Source organism: Bos indicus x Bos taurus, chromosome 21 (assembly GCF_003369695.1).
Source record: "Bos indicus x Bos taurus breed Angus x Brahman F1 hybrid chromosome 21, Bos_hybrid_MaternalHap_v2.0, whole genome shotgun sequence".
NCBI classification, from domain to species: Eukaryota; Metazoa; Chordata; class Mammalia; order Artiodactyla; family Bovidae; genus Bos; species Bos indicus x Bos taurus.
In genome coordinates, this window is record NC_040096.1 from 14,155,500 (window position 1) to 14,169,905 (window position 14,406).

The following is a 14,406-nucleotide window of genomic DNA, read 5'->3' on the forward strand; positions in this document are numbered from 1 at the left end:
GATAAGGCAAAGTCGTAAACTGCCTGCAAGAGCACTGAACACATGCCTCAGCATTCACAAGGAGTCCTTCAGCAAAGGCTGGAGATTTACTGTTTGGTAGACTTAAGGTGCTTAAGAAAGCCTCTGCCCAATCATTAGCTGAGCTCTAAGCTAAATGAGCAGAGACTTCACAGAACTAGTCCAGAAAAGTTACTAAGTAAGCAAACAATGACAACAAGGAACAGCAAACACAAAAAACTGGCTGGCAGGGGGATTCTGATGTCCAGACTAGCCACACTGTACCACTTAAAATGTCCAGTTTTCAACAAAAAGTTATAGGAAACAAGAGAGTATAATCCATATACAGGGGAAGAAGGCAGTTTTCAATGGAAATAGTCTCTAGGAAATCCAAAAGTTGAACTTAATAGACAAAGGATTTAATCAACTATTGTAAATATATACAAGAACTAAAGGAATCCATGTCTGAAGAATTTAATGAAAATTTGAGAATGATGTATCACTAAATGGAAAATACTAGCAGAGATGGAAATTATATAAAGGAGTCACATATAAACTGGAGTTGAAAAGTACAATACATAAGATGAAAAAAAATCACAGGAGTAGATGTGAACTGACAGAAGAAAAACATCAGTGAAAAGGTAAATCAACTGAGACTATCCGATGTTAAAGAGAAAAAGAATAAAGACTATCCTTCAAAAACAAAGGAGAAATTGACATTCCCCAATAAATCAAGACACAACTTGTTGCTGCAGACCTGCCCTAAAAGAAACACTAAAATAGAGTACTTGGGGCAGAAATGAAAACACATGAAACAACTCAAATCCACATGAATAAACAAGAGCCTCAGGAGGATACCTGAGTAAGTAAAAAACAGTGTATACGTATTTTTTTCAGTAATTTTTTACTTCATTCTGAAGGAGATCAGCCCTGGGATTTCTTTAGAGGGAATGATGCTAAAGCTGAAACTCCAGTACTTTGGCCACCTCATGCGAAGAGTTGACTCACTGGAAAAGACTCTGATGCTGGGAGGGATTGGGGGCAGAAGGGGACGACAGAGGATGAGATGGCTGGATGGCATCACCGACTCGATGGACGTGAGTTTGAGTAAACTCCAGGAGCTGGTGATGGACAGGAAGGCCTGGCGTGCTGCAATTCAAGGGGTCGCAAAGAGTTGGATACGACTGAGCGACTGAACTGAACTGAATGATTTTAAACCTGACAATAAAAGCACAAAAAGGGAGAAGGAATGTACCTAAATTGGAGTTAAGTTTTAGAATACCACTGAAATTAAGTTGATACTAGTCCAAACTAAATTGTTCTAAGTTAAAATATTAATTATACTCTCCAGGGAAACCACTAAGAAAATAATTTTTAAAATGTAAAAGAAACAAGAAAACTAAAATAGTATACTAAAAATCATGCAATACAGAAGAAGGCAGTAATGGGGGAAATAACAAAACAAAAAAGATACAAGACATAAAAAACAAACAAAAATGCAGACATAAATTCTATTTTATCAGTAATTGCATTAAATGTAAATGATTTAAAGACTTCAATCAAAACAAAGAAACCAATAGAATGAATTTTAAAAAATCATCTAAATACAGCCTGTAAGAGTTGCAAGTTAGATTCAAAGACACAAACAGATTGCAATAAAAAAGGGAAAAGATACCACACATACAATATCAAAAGAGTTAGAGTATCTACATGAGTACTGAACCAAGATATAAACTTTCAGACATAAACTGCTGCTGGAGACAAAGGACATTTTATAACGAGAAAAGGGCCAGTCCATCAACACAACACATCATCAAGTATACACACCTAACAGCAGAGCCCCAAAATATGGGACGCAGTAACTGACAAAATAGAGGAAAGAAATAATACAGCAACAATAGAGATGTCAACACCCATTTCCAATAATGCATAGGACAATCAGAGAACACAGAAGACCTGAACAGCAGTAAACCAAGCAGGCCTAGTGAACACCTCTGGCACCTCCCACTTAGCCATAGCACAACACACAGCATTCTCTGTGTGACACTCGGGGCAGGGGCGGCAGAAGCAGGGCCACATACAAGATGGACTACCGATTCGCAAGGGTTAAGACGATGCCCAGGGGAAGGCTGCTGACGTCTTATCAATGCTTGTATGTATTTATGTTTTTCCATAATAAAGAAAGAAGAACAGAACAGGTATAACATTTAGTGGGAAACAACGACCTCATGGTTTCAAATACTGACTTAAAAGGACTACATGATACAGTTAAATTAATAATATGGATTAGATCATAAAGCTAGCTATCTTCACAGTTTCTACTTTCTTCACCTGTTTAAAAAGATAACAGAAACTAGGGGGAAATGGTGTCAATGCAACAATTTTAGATTTTTCTGGAGGGCAGAGGGATTCAATCAGATACCAACAAATGTGTAATAAGTACTGAAATAGAAAGATACCTAAAACTGGCTGAAAGTGACAAGAAGCAAGCTGCCGAACAATATGCTGTGTATAACAACATGTGTGTATTAGTAAGCCAAACTGATACCAGTATTAACACTAATAGAAAGTAAACTGGGGTTATCTGTACTGCTTTAATTTTTTATATTATACCATTTCTTCTATATACACTGTTAAATATGCATGCATGTATGTACTCAAATTCTTCAATAAAAACAAAAAAAAGTTCCAGCCCAAGGTGACCTCCAACAGCCTCTTTCCTCGTGGCTGGACTTTCTTCATCATGAAATGTTCAGAGCAGAGAACAAGAAGTAAACAAAGAGCTCAACTGAGGAAAAGCCTGGAGAAGGCAGAATCATCCCGGGGTCTTGGGCACGACTCGTCTCCCTGCTGCCCTCCGCCCTGTCCCCCAGGTCAGGGACGCATCACCTGAGGCTTACAGCATGCCCACCCACACGTGAGGGGAGGGAGAGCGGGGCCTCCACCAACCTCCGGATCTCGGCGTCTGTGAACCCCTCCACCAGGTCCTTCCGCACACTTCGGGGACGCCCTCTGCGCTTGGGCTTCTTGTCGTCATCAGAGTCATCCGTCTCACTCTCAGAGGCAGAGGACCTCTGGGCCTGTCTCTTGGACTCAGTATCAGAGTCACTGTCATTTGTCTGAGCCTGAAAACGCAAAGTTACACTGTAGCAAATGCCAGGTCCAAGTGATCTAAGGACTAAGACCAGCCCATCTTAACTCCTTAAAGCTCAGAACTTCCTATTTATCAGGCAAGTCAATCTGCCTTTAAGAAAGGAGGAGGCAGATAGCATGCAATGAAAGAAGATCTGCTTGTGTATTCACAATGCCAGAGACATACAGTCTCTGGTCATCATTAAGTACATACTGTCTCTGGTCATCTGGTCATCATTAAGTACACTGGAATAAAAATATCTGGATTGTAGGTTCATGTTTATTTCCTTGGGCAAATTACCTCTCCATGCCTTTGTTTTCCATTTGTAAAATGGGAATAATAGCACCTATAATACAGGGTTTTCATATGAACTAAATGAATCAGTTACTGTAAAAGCACTGACTTATGCCTGGTACACTGTGCATACTCAGTGACAACTACTATTAGCTAATATTGATTTACTAGGATCTTAGGCAAACCTGAGTGTGCTATCACCAACAAACTGAGTAATAAAAACAGAGTTTATCTATTTCTATGTTCTTGCAAAAATCAAATTAGATAGTGCCTATGATGGCACTTTGTAACTGAAGCACCTTTATATAATCTCTTACTAAGTATTTATACCAAGTGCTATGAACGAGCATTTACAGAGGAAGAGACATTTGACTCTGAAAGCTGAAGGCCTCGCTAACCAGAGCCCAACTGTTAAAATTACTACTTTTAGTCTCAGGTGCAAAAGGCAGCCTTGTGTCAAACTCAAATCACGTCCAGCCATCTCACAAAGGGCCAAGATGCAGAGATCGAACGTCTCCCAGGTACGCTCCTGGGCCCTGTGCAAGCTTCCACTTCCCTCTGCTAAGTTCCCGAAACTCTGCCCTGGAACCCTGCACGTCAGAAGCACATCCGTCTCTTTTGTCTCACTTGATCACCTTTTTAGTGGAACTCCGAATCCGAGGCAACATGTAAATCTCTTCCAGCTCCTTCTGCCGCTCTTCCTCCTCCACTTTCTTCCTTTGCTCCTCTGGGATGATCTCATCCCAGTCCTTGTGAGGACGCTCGTCAAGCTCTTCTTCATCCTCCATCGTTGCAAAGTTGGCAACCTTACAACAAAAGGACTTCACTGTCTGACCGACATTTCACTATTTCCCAAACACCATCTACTGAAACACCAACTCATGCAGTGTTTTGAATCTAAAATGCTATGAATAAGAGGACTCTTATATTACATAATCAAAAAAATCAGTTTTCTACTAATTTCTCCCTTATCCCCTCAACAAAATCTACTCGCCGAGTTCTAAAGTTCATCAGGAATTTTACTGAAGAATAAAGAAAGATAAAAATATACAAGCTGTCTTATGTTTTATTAAAAGACGTGCTATTAAATCATACACATTTTCTAATATATTAACTAGAACTTTTAGATTTATTTAGATGACAATATTTGCAGGGAATTCCCTGGTGGCCCAGTGGTTAGGACTCCATGCTTCCACTGCAAGACTGCAGCGGATGGACACAGGTTTGATCACTGGTCAGGGAACTAAGATCCCACATGCTGTGCTGTGTGGCCAAAAATAAAGTAAATATAGATCATCACATCCGAACCCCTAATGTTAGCCCAGTGTGGACTGACAGGCCTGTGCATTGTAAGCTGATACTGAATAGAGCTCATCTGAAACAAAGCACAACTCAAAGCAGTAGCTACTGTCTAGTCAACTGGTTACCTGATTCACTTTTATTAAAAGTACAGAAGCTAACAGTATTTCATAATTTCACATGCTCAAAAGTGCGTTAGTCTCAGGAATAAAAACGAAAACATAAAATGCAAAAAATTCAAGCAAACTGGGAATAATATTCCATTTACTTCATTTTGTAGTCTGGTCACTAAGTCATGTCTGACTCTTGTGACCCCATGGACTCCTCTGTCCATGGGATTTTTCAGGCAAAAATACTGGAGTGGATTGCCATTGCCTTCTCCAGGAGATCTTCCTGACCAAGGGATCAAATCCCAGTCTTCTGCACTGTAGTAAGATTTTTTACCAACTGAGCTATCAGGAAAGCCTGATATCAGACATTTAATTATATTTATACAGACATAATATGTATCCCAGAAAGAAAGGCATCTGCATGTATGAGTTTGAAAGCCTTAGACTACGGCTACAGAGAAACATCTACCAACTCTGGCCACTTCTGAGCAGTGGTGGGCAGGCCCCAGGTCAGGACTGAAGTTAAAGAGGTTTACGAGGTTCCATTCCTCAAAATAACTTAAGAGCTGACACTGAAATCAGAACTTTCGGGCAAAATTAACTCTAATTTCCAACATGGATATCATGTCTTCACAATCAGAATTTTAATATTACAGGACAAAACCAGAGGTATATAATTTCTGAGATTTAAAATTTAACATTTTTCTGTTCCATAAAATGAATCATCTGACTGATCTCTCAAGTTAAGCACTGTTTTTAACTACTTTAGATCTCACTTTGAAATGGTATTAGTTGATACAAATACCAATACTACAGATACATCAGGGGTTCATGCAGTTGGGAATTTAACTTTCCCAAGAGTAGAATAGCACTCTACAGGCCAGAATCCCTGTCTAAGAAGTAATAACAACTCCAAACATGTGTGACTTTAGGAAATCTACTTAGCCTCCTTACATCTCAGTTTCCTCATCTATAAATGATGATAAGTGACTCCAACATAATATTGTTGTAAAAACTGAAAGACTGATATACAGAATGTACTTAAAACAGTGCTTACAGTATAGTAAGAATTTTCTAAGGATTGGTTATTATTACTTAAGAAACATGTAGTCATAAATATCTCAAAGAAATGTTTGTTATGTTTCCAACAAGTTAAATTAGCTTAACAAAAAAGAATTATTAGGAAAAGAAAGTCAATTCAGTGATGCACTCCAGACATAGAGTCCCTATTTAAGCAGAATCCTACCTAACCTGATGCTGAAACATAATGGCCAAAAGGGCCTTATAGAAAGACAAGTATCACCAATAATCTGGCTTCTGATCAATCTGTAATATGCAGAAGTTTTTCAGATCTAAATAATCATATAATATTTTGACTAGGACACCATCATGAAGATTACTTCTGTTTAAGAAGGGAGCATTAGTCACAGAAGTGAAATCCAGTTGAAATGCTAACAATTCACCTCCATCTTCTGCATCCTTAAGACACATTAACTCTGATCCTAGAGCTCTGTGATCCACTCAGCCCCTTTCTTCTTCTTCCACTGCGACAACTTCCACCTGTGGCCAACCCTGGACTTCATCACAAAGTACTGCTTCCTCCCAAACACTTCTCAGTCCTAGTGGGTCTACCACACATAATCATCCATGTAACCTCTTACCCTCTTCTCTAACATGCTCGGAACCAACCAATGATGAATCCACTCAACCACATTCTCACTTGAATCTGGGCAACTCTTTGCCACTTTGATGACTCTTCTGTGCCTCCTAAGCCAATCTTCCACCTTGGGATGAACAACTGATCCAGTTTTTCTGACCTCAAGTAATGCTGGAGAGTCATTTGATCATGCTGACTTGCTCTAACATGAAGCCCCACCTTCTAAATTCAGCTCTAGTCCCTATCAAGTTCCTCCCAGCAACTCCTGGCCCCTGGATGGCACCATCCCAAAACTTCTCCACTGCTCAGTAAACACCTCACTTACTGGTAAGTAAGGTCACCACCTGGAGCTTCTGCATCTTCTCTCCCCTCTCCTTCCAAAGTGGATTCTTCTTCTGTCTTTCGAAGGCCAGTTCTCCCATCTGTGCTTTTGATTGTATCCCTTCCACTCTCCTCCTGGGCAATGTGTAACCAATTATCCTTCTTTCCTTAGAACTTCCAGTGTTTTCCTATTCTCAAGCTCTTTCCTCAAGCTAGAAACATGGTAACACCTTTAAAAAACCTTACCTTGCCTGACCCTTCATCATTATAAATTACTTTCACTGTTTTCCTTACTAAGCTTTTTAATAAAGTCTATACTCAATGCGGTCACCTCCTACTCATCCGGTATCCAGCTTTTGCGTTTGGTCCTGATCTCATTTAATTTTCTATCAAATACCACCAACCATCCCACAACTTCCCTAATGCCACGAAGTCATCAGGAGCCTCCCCACTGCCACCTTCTATTTTCACACCTCTGACCTCTCTTTGTTATGATTCTATTAACGTCTCTCCCGGAGCTCCACATTATCTAGTTCTCCACCTGTCCCACTGACAGCGTATTTGCAGCCTTACTCACACCAACTATTTTTCTTCTGTCCACTGACTCTGGGCAAGATGGACTACTTCGGTGGTCACCCCCATGGGAAGGACTGTACAGTCTATATTCACACCATACTTGGAACTCTGGAGAGTGATTTTAAGGGGTATGAATTAAGTTAGGTAAAAAGAAAAGCCCAGAGTGTCTTGCACTGACAAAGTACTGACAGGCATTACTTATTATTGGTTCACAAATCAATGCCAAGGACTTTCTCAGACAATGATTTTAATACCTTAAATTGTGACAGAAGTTCATCTGTTGCACTTGTTGAGACTTCATTCTCTCTGGTTTCAGCCAAGCGCAAAATTTCATCTATATCCATTTCCTAAAAGAACATGGTGAAAAGCCAACAGTGGTCAGCATTCACTGAGAATACTGGTGCAAATAAACCAACCCTCTTCTCTGATTCCATTTTCTTTTACACTCACAGTTTTTATAATGTTTTATATCCAACATTTCAAACTACTATTTATACAAATCATAGGATGACACTTCAGAAATTTCAAGAAATAAAATTGGAATAAAAAACAGCAAAGTCAAAACCCTCCATGATTTTCTCATTCTTTCCCATTCAATTCTGTAAGCACTTTCAGCCATATAAGGAAAAAGAGAAACTATGTTCTGCAAGTAACTACTCTTTCTTTAGAAAAGTCTCAGGCTCAGAATGTGCTTCCAGAAAAGTTTAGACTCTCACAGATGATACTTATCAAGACATTCTTTCCCCTTGCTGTTAATTACCTGAGGCTCTGATTCTTCCCCTTCAAGCTCTTTGAAGAGATCCTCTGCTCCAAATTTCAAAATCGCCGTCAGCTCTTCTTTATTAAAAGGATTTGAACTGTAGAAGTAAAATGTAGTTGTAATCTCTTAGGGACATCAAATAACCTCTATTGAGTTCTAAATACATATTCTTCCTAAAGAGGTCCAACTACTGGTGAGAACAGAAATTCTGCCACAAGAAAAATGATCTCACAAATATTTCATGGTTTTTAATCCACAGGATGAGTCTGCAGTGGTAAACTTAACAAAAGACTAAGACAGCAATTATTTTCTGGTTGGTTCATATATTTACATGGGTAAGCAAGAAAGGTAATTAGCAACATGACAGAAGGGAATCCTCTATTCATCCTTTAATTCAGAAAGTTACTGTTCACCAAGAATTTTCAAACACCTGCTCTCTGGTCCAAAATAAAAGAACAAGCTTTTTCTGTCCTAGTTTTCTTTTTAGTGGAAAATCATCATCACCTAATTAGAAAGGGCTCATTTGATTTAACCTGTAACACAACTGTTAAGACTGCCACAGAAGATACTCAACAATCTGGTCAAAATGTAAACTCTCTAAGAGAAATTGTTGTGCTTCCAAATAAAGCTAGCTGAAACTTAACTATTTTCCTTTCATACCCTTTTGTTTTCAGTAGGAAAGGCAATCTCCACACCCAACATTTTTACCAATAATAAGAAATGGCTGCCAACTCAACCTGCTGCAGCCTCGCTGCTGAAAAGTCCAAGGCAATATGTGCCAGGCAGGAAGCCTGAGGGCGAGCACACAGCTGCCACTGCTGCTGCTGTGTCGTACAGGACAGGCAGAGGCAAAAGCAAGAGGCTGGAGAGGAGGGCAGCAAAGACAAGAGGGCACATGCAGAGGGCTGGTACCCCCAAAAAAATGAAAAAAGAGGAGGGCAGCAAAGACAAGAGGGCACACGCAGAGGGCTGGTATGCCAAAAAAAAAAAAAAAAAAAGAGGAAGGAGAAATGGGGAAGGCAAAATAAAATCAAAGTGTCATCTTGCAGTTTTGGCTTGGTCCTTTCCAGGTAATCAACGGATTAATGTCTGTTGTAGAGCATCTCATGAGAAGAATGAATGAATTACACAAAATGACAATGTAAAATTGATGTCTGCTACCTCTCCCACCTTTCTGGCACTTACTTGGACCTCCCAGAGTTGTTTTCCAGAACCGTTCGGCCAGTGGTATCCATGCGCTGAATCACCAGGTGGTCCAATACCATCTTCTTCTTGGCCCGTTCTATGATCTCTTCCTCCACGGTCCCCTTTGTAACCAAGCGGTAAATATTTACCTGTAGGAAAAGGCAATGTTATGCTTATGGCCTGTTCACACACATAGAAAGTTATTTCTGCCTAAAACCAAGAGGGGAAATTAAAAAAAAAAAAAAATCTGTTCTCTGCTATGGCTTACTACTTGTAAGTCATTGATCCAAGCAGACAACTTAAGCATTAATATATATTATATCTTCTACTATGGGCAGCATGCTACATTCTTAAATAAAAATTGCCTCTAAGAACTATTATTATAGCCTTGACCTAACAATAAAAATGCTGCTGAAGAATTATCTGTTTTACCAAAACTGAATCTCCAACCACATATGAAACTTAAATGGTAGCTAATACTGGAACAGACTTTGAAATTCATCCTTGAAGGAACAAGTGCGTACTTGAGCAGCATACAGCAGCGCTAACACTGACCATGTTAACAGAAGTAGACTGTGCTGAACAATGTGAATATCACAACTTTTCTATACAAAAACAGAAATTTTTAATTCTAAGTCTATTCATCATGCACCTTTGAGTAAGCCAGAAAGTTACTGGTCATACACGTTACAAACAGTGAAAAAGAACCGGTCCATAACTACACGCTCATCTCATCTCAGCCCTAAAGACAGCGTCTCTCTACGAGCTGATTAACAGGTATCGACCCACAGACAACGACCTCCCCTCAAGCCACATCCAAAGGCTTCTCCACTGACCTGCTTCTTCTGACCAATTCTGTGGGCTCGGGCTTGTGCCTGCAAGTCGTTCTGGGGGTTCCAGTCAGAGTCAAAGATGACAACTGTGTCCGCTGAAGCCAAATTGATTCCCAGGCCACCAGCCCTTGTCGAGAGCAGGAAACAGAAGTCCTGTACACAATGCAATATACTACTTTATGCAGTGGCCTCTCAGAAACAGCCTCACAGTCCAACAAGCCCTCACACCTGGAAACCCCTGCAGGTGCGAAGAAAAGTGAGATATGATGGACAAACTTTATGGAGGCTACAAGAATGTCAGGGACTTGATGGCAGAGTGAATTTTCATTTGATTAAAAGGTAAGAGTTGGTGCAATGAGCTAAGGGAGTCAAGTAGAAATGGATAAGGCAATAGGAGCAGAAGAATTAGTGGTCTTGCCCAACTAAAGCTAGTATACAAGTAGTTAACAGAAACCAGACAAACTTAGTTATCAACAGATCACTTCAGTACGTTGTCTACACACTTATTTCCTGGGTAAAGGAGAGTTATGCCATGTAAGGCAGGCAGTCCGTATAAGCAAGGAAACTTTATTGAGCAAATGTCCATTCATTTATTAGGCTGCTGAGGAATACAGAAACACTGTACTGACAGGCGACATGACGGAGCCACTGGTAGCACAGGGCCCTCAGTCACCACGGACATGCACCAAGGAAACCAGGGAAGGACAAGCTGAAGAGCCGCATACGGGAAAGACCCAGGCCCTGACGCATCCCAGCTTCCACAGCAACGGCATAACAGAGACTGGGCAGGCAGCCCACGCCCATCTGCATCTCGTGAAGGTGGTATCTGCATCTCAAACACTGGTAGTTCTGAGTTATCTTTTGATAGATGGCTGTACTTAATACATATACATAAATGCAATGAAAGGGTCTCCCCAGTCTGAATAACAGTCATTCACCAACACTGTCGGAGAACTAAAAATAGAGAGAGCTGTCTCACAAGAACTTTAAACAGTTCCAAGAGAGAACTGATCGCCAGGGGTGTTGAAGCACTGAGTCTGTGATCCTTGGTAGAAATACCCAGCAGTTCCACACTCTAGAGCGAAGCCCACAGGTAAACACTTGAGAATAAGACATCTAAAACATAAACGACATCTGAGCTCTGAATGATCATAAAAAATTATTTTCAATGGCATTCTTTATCAAAGGTAGTATGCAGTATATTAAGATATTAGTTATGTCTATTACCAAATAGGTAAAGGTTAAAAAAACTATGAAACTAAAGGGTGAGGTAAAATAGAAGTATTCATACATAAAAGTGTAAATATAGGGACTTCCCTGGTGGTCCAGTGGCTAAGACTCCACGCTCCCAATGCAGGGAGCCTGGGTTCAATCCCTGGTCAGGGAACTAGATCCCACATGCCTCAGCTAAGACTAGGCACAACCAAATAAATTAATACATTAAAAAGTATGAATATAAATTGTTTGGAAAAAGTGATTCAGCAAAAGGCACTAAAAACCTTTTTTACATGCTCACATCCTCTTAACTAAACATCTGACAACAATAAAATGGTTAAATAAATGAGGGAATAGGCATGAGAAATATTAGAAACCATGATTTTTAAAATCTTTAAATGATACGGAGAAAATGCTTCGAGTAGAATTTTGAATGAAACGTGACAACAGGACTATATGCAGCCTGATTCCAACTGGGGCAAACATATAAACAAATAAACGGTTTCCTCTGGGATGAATGAAATGGACCCAAATGATACGAATAGCAAGCTGCAGAGCGAGTTTGTACAGCTTTTCTTCTTGGTACTCTTCACCAACTTGCAAAATTTCTAAATGTGCATATAATCCTTTCCCCCAGTAATAAAGTACATAAATTTTTTAATTAATTTAAGAAAGACTCAGGTTTGCAGAAAATGGTAGAGAAACCATTTTCTCCTTCTAGCCATGGGGAAAGGGCTGAGTGGAGAACTATGAAGAAACTGACTTTAGTTTTTTCTGACACAGGGCAGTACAAGACATCTAACTCATACTGAGTTTAAACCTAGAGTAGGGCACAAAAGCCAACCTCAGCACACTCTCAATAATGCTCAAAACATTATTCACACTCTCAATAATGCTCAATAATGCTCAATGCACACTCTCAATAATGCTCAAAACATTATTATTATATAACACACTCTCAAAACAGCTGACACTGACGGCACGCTTGCTCAGGGCTGCGTGCTGACTGTTACTCTGAAGTCGCCACCACAGGGTTACGAAGCGGTGAGCAAAATCATGTCAAAGTTCACAGGTGAGGAACTCGGAGGAGGGAAAGGAGGAGTGGGAATTAGATGGTTATCAATAGTTTTAATAATTCAATTCCTCTTGTCCTTGACTATTCAGAGCCGTGGTTCTGAAGAGATTAGTGTCTAAAACTCCCCAAGGAAACTAAAATTTTAAGCTAGAGAAGAAGCCAGAATACCACAGTCTAATTGGGCCTGTGTGCAATTCGAGGGGCAGGAGTCCTGACTCTCTGGAGTGACAGACGCAGTGCTTAAAGCTCATGAGAAGCAGAAAGTCAAGTCCAGTTCTTTCTACACAGAAGAGCCGCCTGGGCTTCAGAGGTTCCCACGCTCTCTCCACAGACTGCTTAGTCCCACCTCCAGCACTCTCCTTGGCCTCCTCCCCTCCTCATACCACTACAGCCCCCCACGCTAAACCTCTTCCCCCTCCTTCTCTCAAATCCCACGGTATTTAACAGCTTGACAGGCACACATTACAAGGTCACACGGCTTCTAGCTTGTCCTAAGGGCTCTTCCACACAAGCCTTAAAAACAAAATACTTCATATTGCCAAATTCAAGCTGAACACCTAACAGATGGACCGATGCTGCTATCAGCCCAAGCAAGGGAGTTAAGCCACATCCCTGCCAAGGTCCAGCAAATGTGAAACACCACAAACACACTTTCTAAGACTCAAGTCACCAAGAGTACAGGTCGGAACCTTCTGAATTAGCACACGTGTCAAAGTTAATCCTATTGGTCAGCCCTCCACAACCTGGCCTTGTTTTTCTTCTAGGCTCAGAAATTTGTCATCTGGGAGCACCAGAGAGCACTCGGTTGATATCAGAGCTACTCTGCCATTAATTCAGCCCAGGGAAGAGAAACAAGCATGGATATGCTTTTCGGGGGTGACAACCAAACAAGAGCCACCTTTTACATCAGTGATTTCTCTTATCAGGTAGGACACTGTACTGTGAACTGTTTCTGAAACAGTATATTCAGCTAGAAAGGCTTTCCCCCTTGATACAGAGCCCAGACTGCCCAAGTAACAAAGCCACGCATGCCGTACCTCAGACCCATCTGCGTTGAAGTGGTCCAGTGCCTGTTTTCGGATTTCTCCCTTGATGGAACCATCCAGACGCTGTAAAAATAAACCACGAGAAAATCATAAGGTAGGAAAATCAGCTGCACTCAAAATAGAACAGAAGACTTGAAACCTTCCTCACTCCAACACCCTCTGAGTAAAAATAACCAGAACACACTGGCCAAGTGCCGTCCAGGGGCTGTGCTTGAGCAGCACACCCAACATGCCCCAAGCTCTCTGGTTACACACTCAAGCTCAGAAGCTTCTGGTTCTGAGGGCCACCTAGGTCCATCCAAGGATGAGAATTGCCACTAGGACATAAGGAGAAAGATGGCAACCACGCTGTGCTTAGAGGCTTTGTCTGATTCTCTATCTGTGGGTACTCAAGAAATCAGGAAACACTACCACTGCTCACCTCACAATCAGCTCCTGCGGAAAAGTGATGCTCCTAAGTTAATATGGCTGAAAGCTGCCCTCATGTTAACTGCTATATACATCAAAAAATCCTTTACATAATTTTGTTTGGAAGACATTTCCCCACAATATTGAAAACATTAAGCTGGTCATATACCCCAGCTTTTCCAAAAACTAAAGCATTCAAGCAGCCAAAATGTATCCTCAAGAGAGCCTCTGGCATTTCCCAGCACATACAATTCTTACATTAGACTGTATGTCAACTCTAGGTCCAAAACAATGTCACTGTAGAGATACCATAACACGTGGATACTAAAGAATTACTACCTGTACACTGTATATAAAGCATTTCTCACTCTTTAAAATCATTTTCATATTGCTGCCCCTTAATCACCACTTGAGACAAACTATCTCATTTTACAGAGGGCAAAACCGACCAGACAGATGTTGTCCGCTAGCCAGTCATCAGTGGCGGGGTGGGGCGG

The 14,406-nt window shown here is 40.8% G+C and overlaps 1 protein-coding gene across 5 annotated transcripts in view; it reads right to left on the minus strand.

Annotated features, from left to right (window-relative positions):
- CHD2 (chromodomain helicase DNA binding protein 2) overlaps positions 1-14,406 on the minus strand; it is a 113,654-nt gene that overhangs the window by 37,109 nt on the left and 62,139 nt on the right. For all 5 annotated transcript variants that reach the window (XM_027522053.1, XM_027522055.1, XM_027522052.1 and 2 more), the window contains 7 exons: positions 13,493-13,564; positions 10,169-10,318; positions 9,333-9,481; positions 8,148-8,244; positions 7,642-7,734; positions 4,060-4,230; positions 2,947-3,122 (listed from right to left, as the gene is read on the minus strand). In XM_027522053.1, the coding sequence (XP_027377854.1) occupies positions 2,947-3,122; positions 4,060-4,230; positions 7,642-7,734; positions 8,148-8,244; positions 9,333-9,481; positions 10,169-10,318; positions 13,493-13,564 (908 nt within the window). The remainder of the gene's footprint in view (positions 1-2,946; positions 3,123-4,059; positions 4,231-7,641; positions 7,735-8,147; positions 8,245-9,332; positions 9,482-10,168; positions 10,319-13,492; positions 13,565-14,406) is intronic.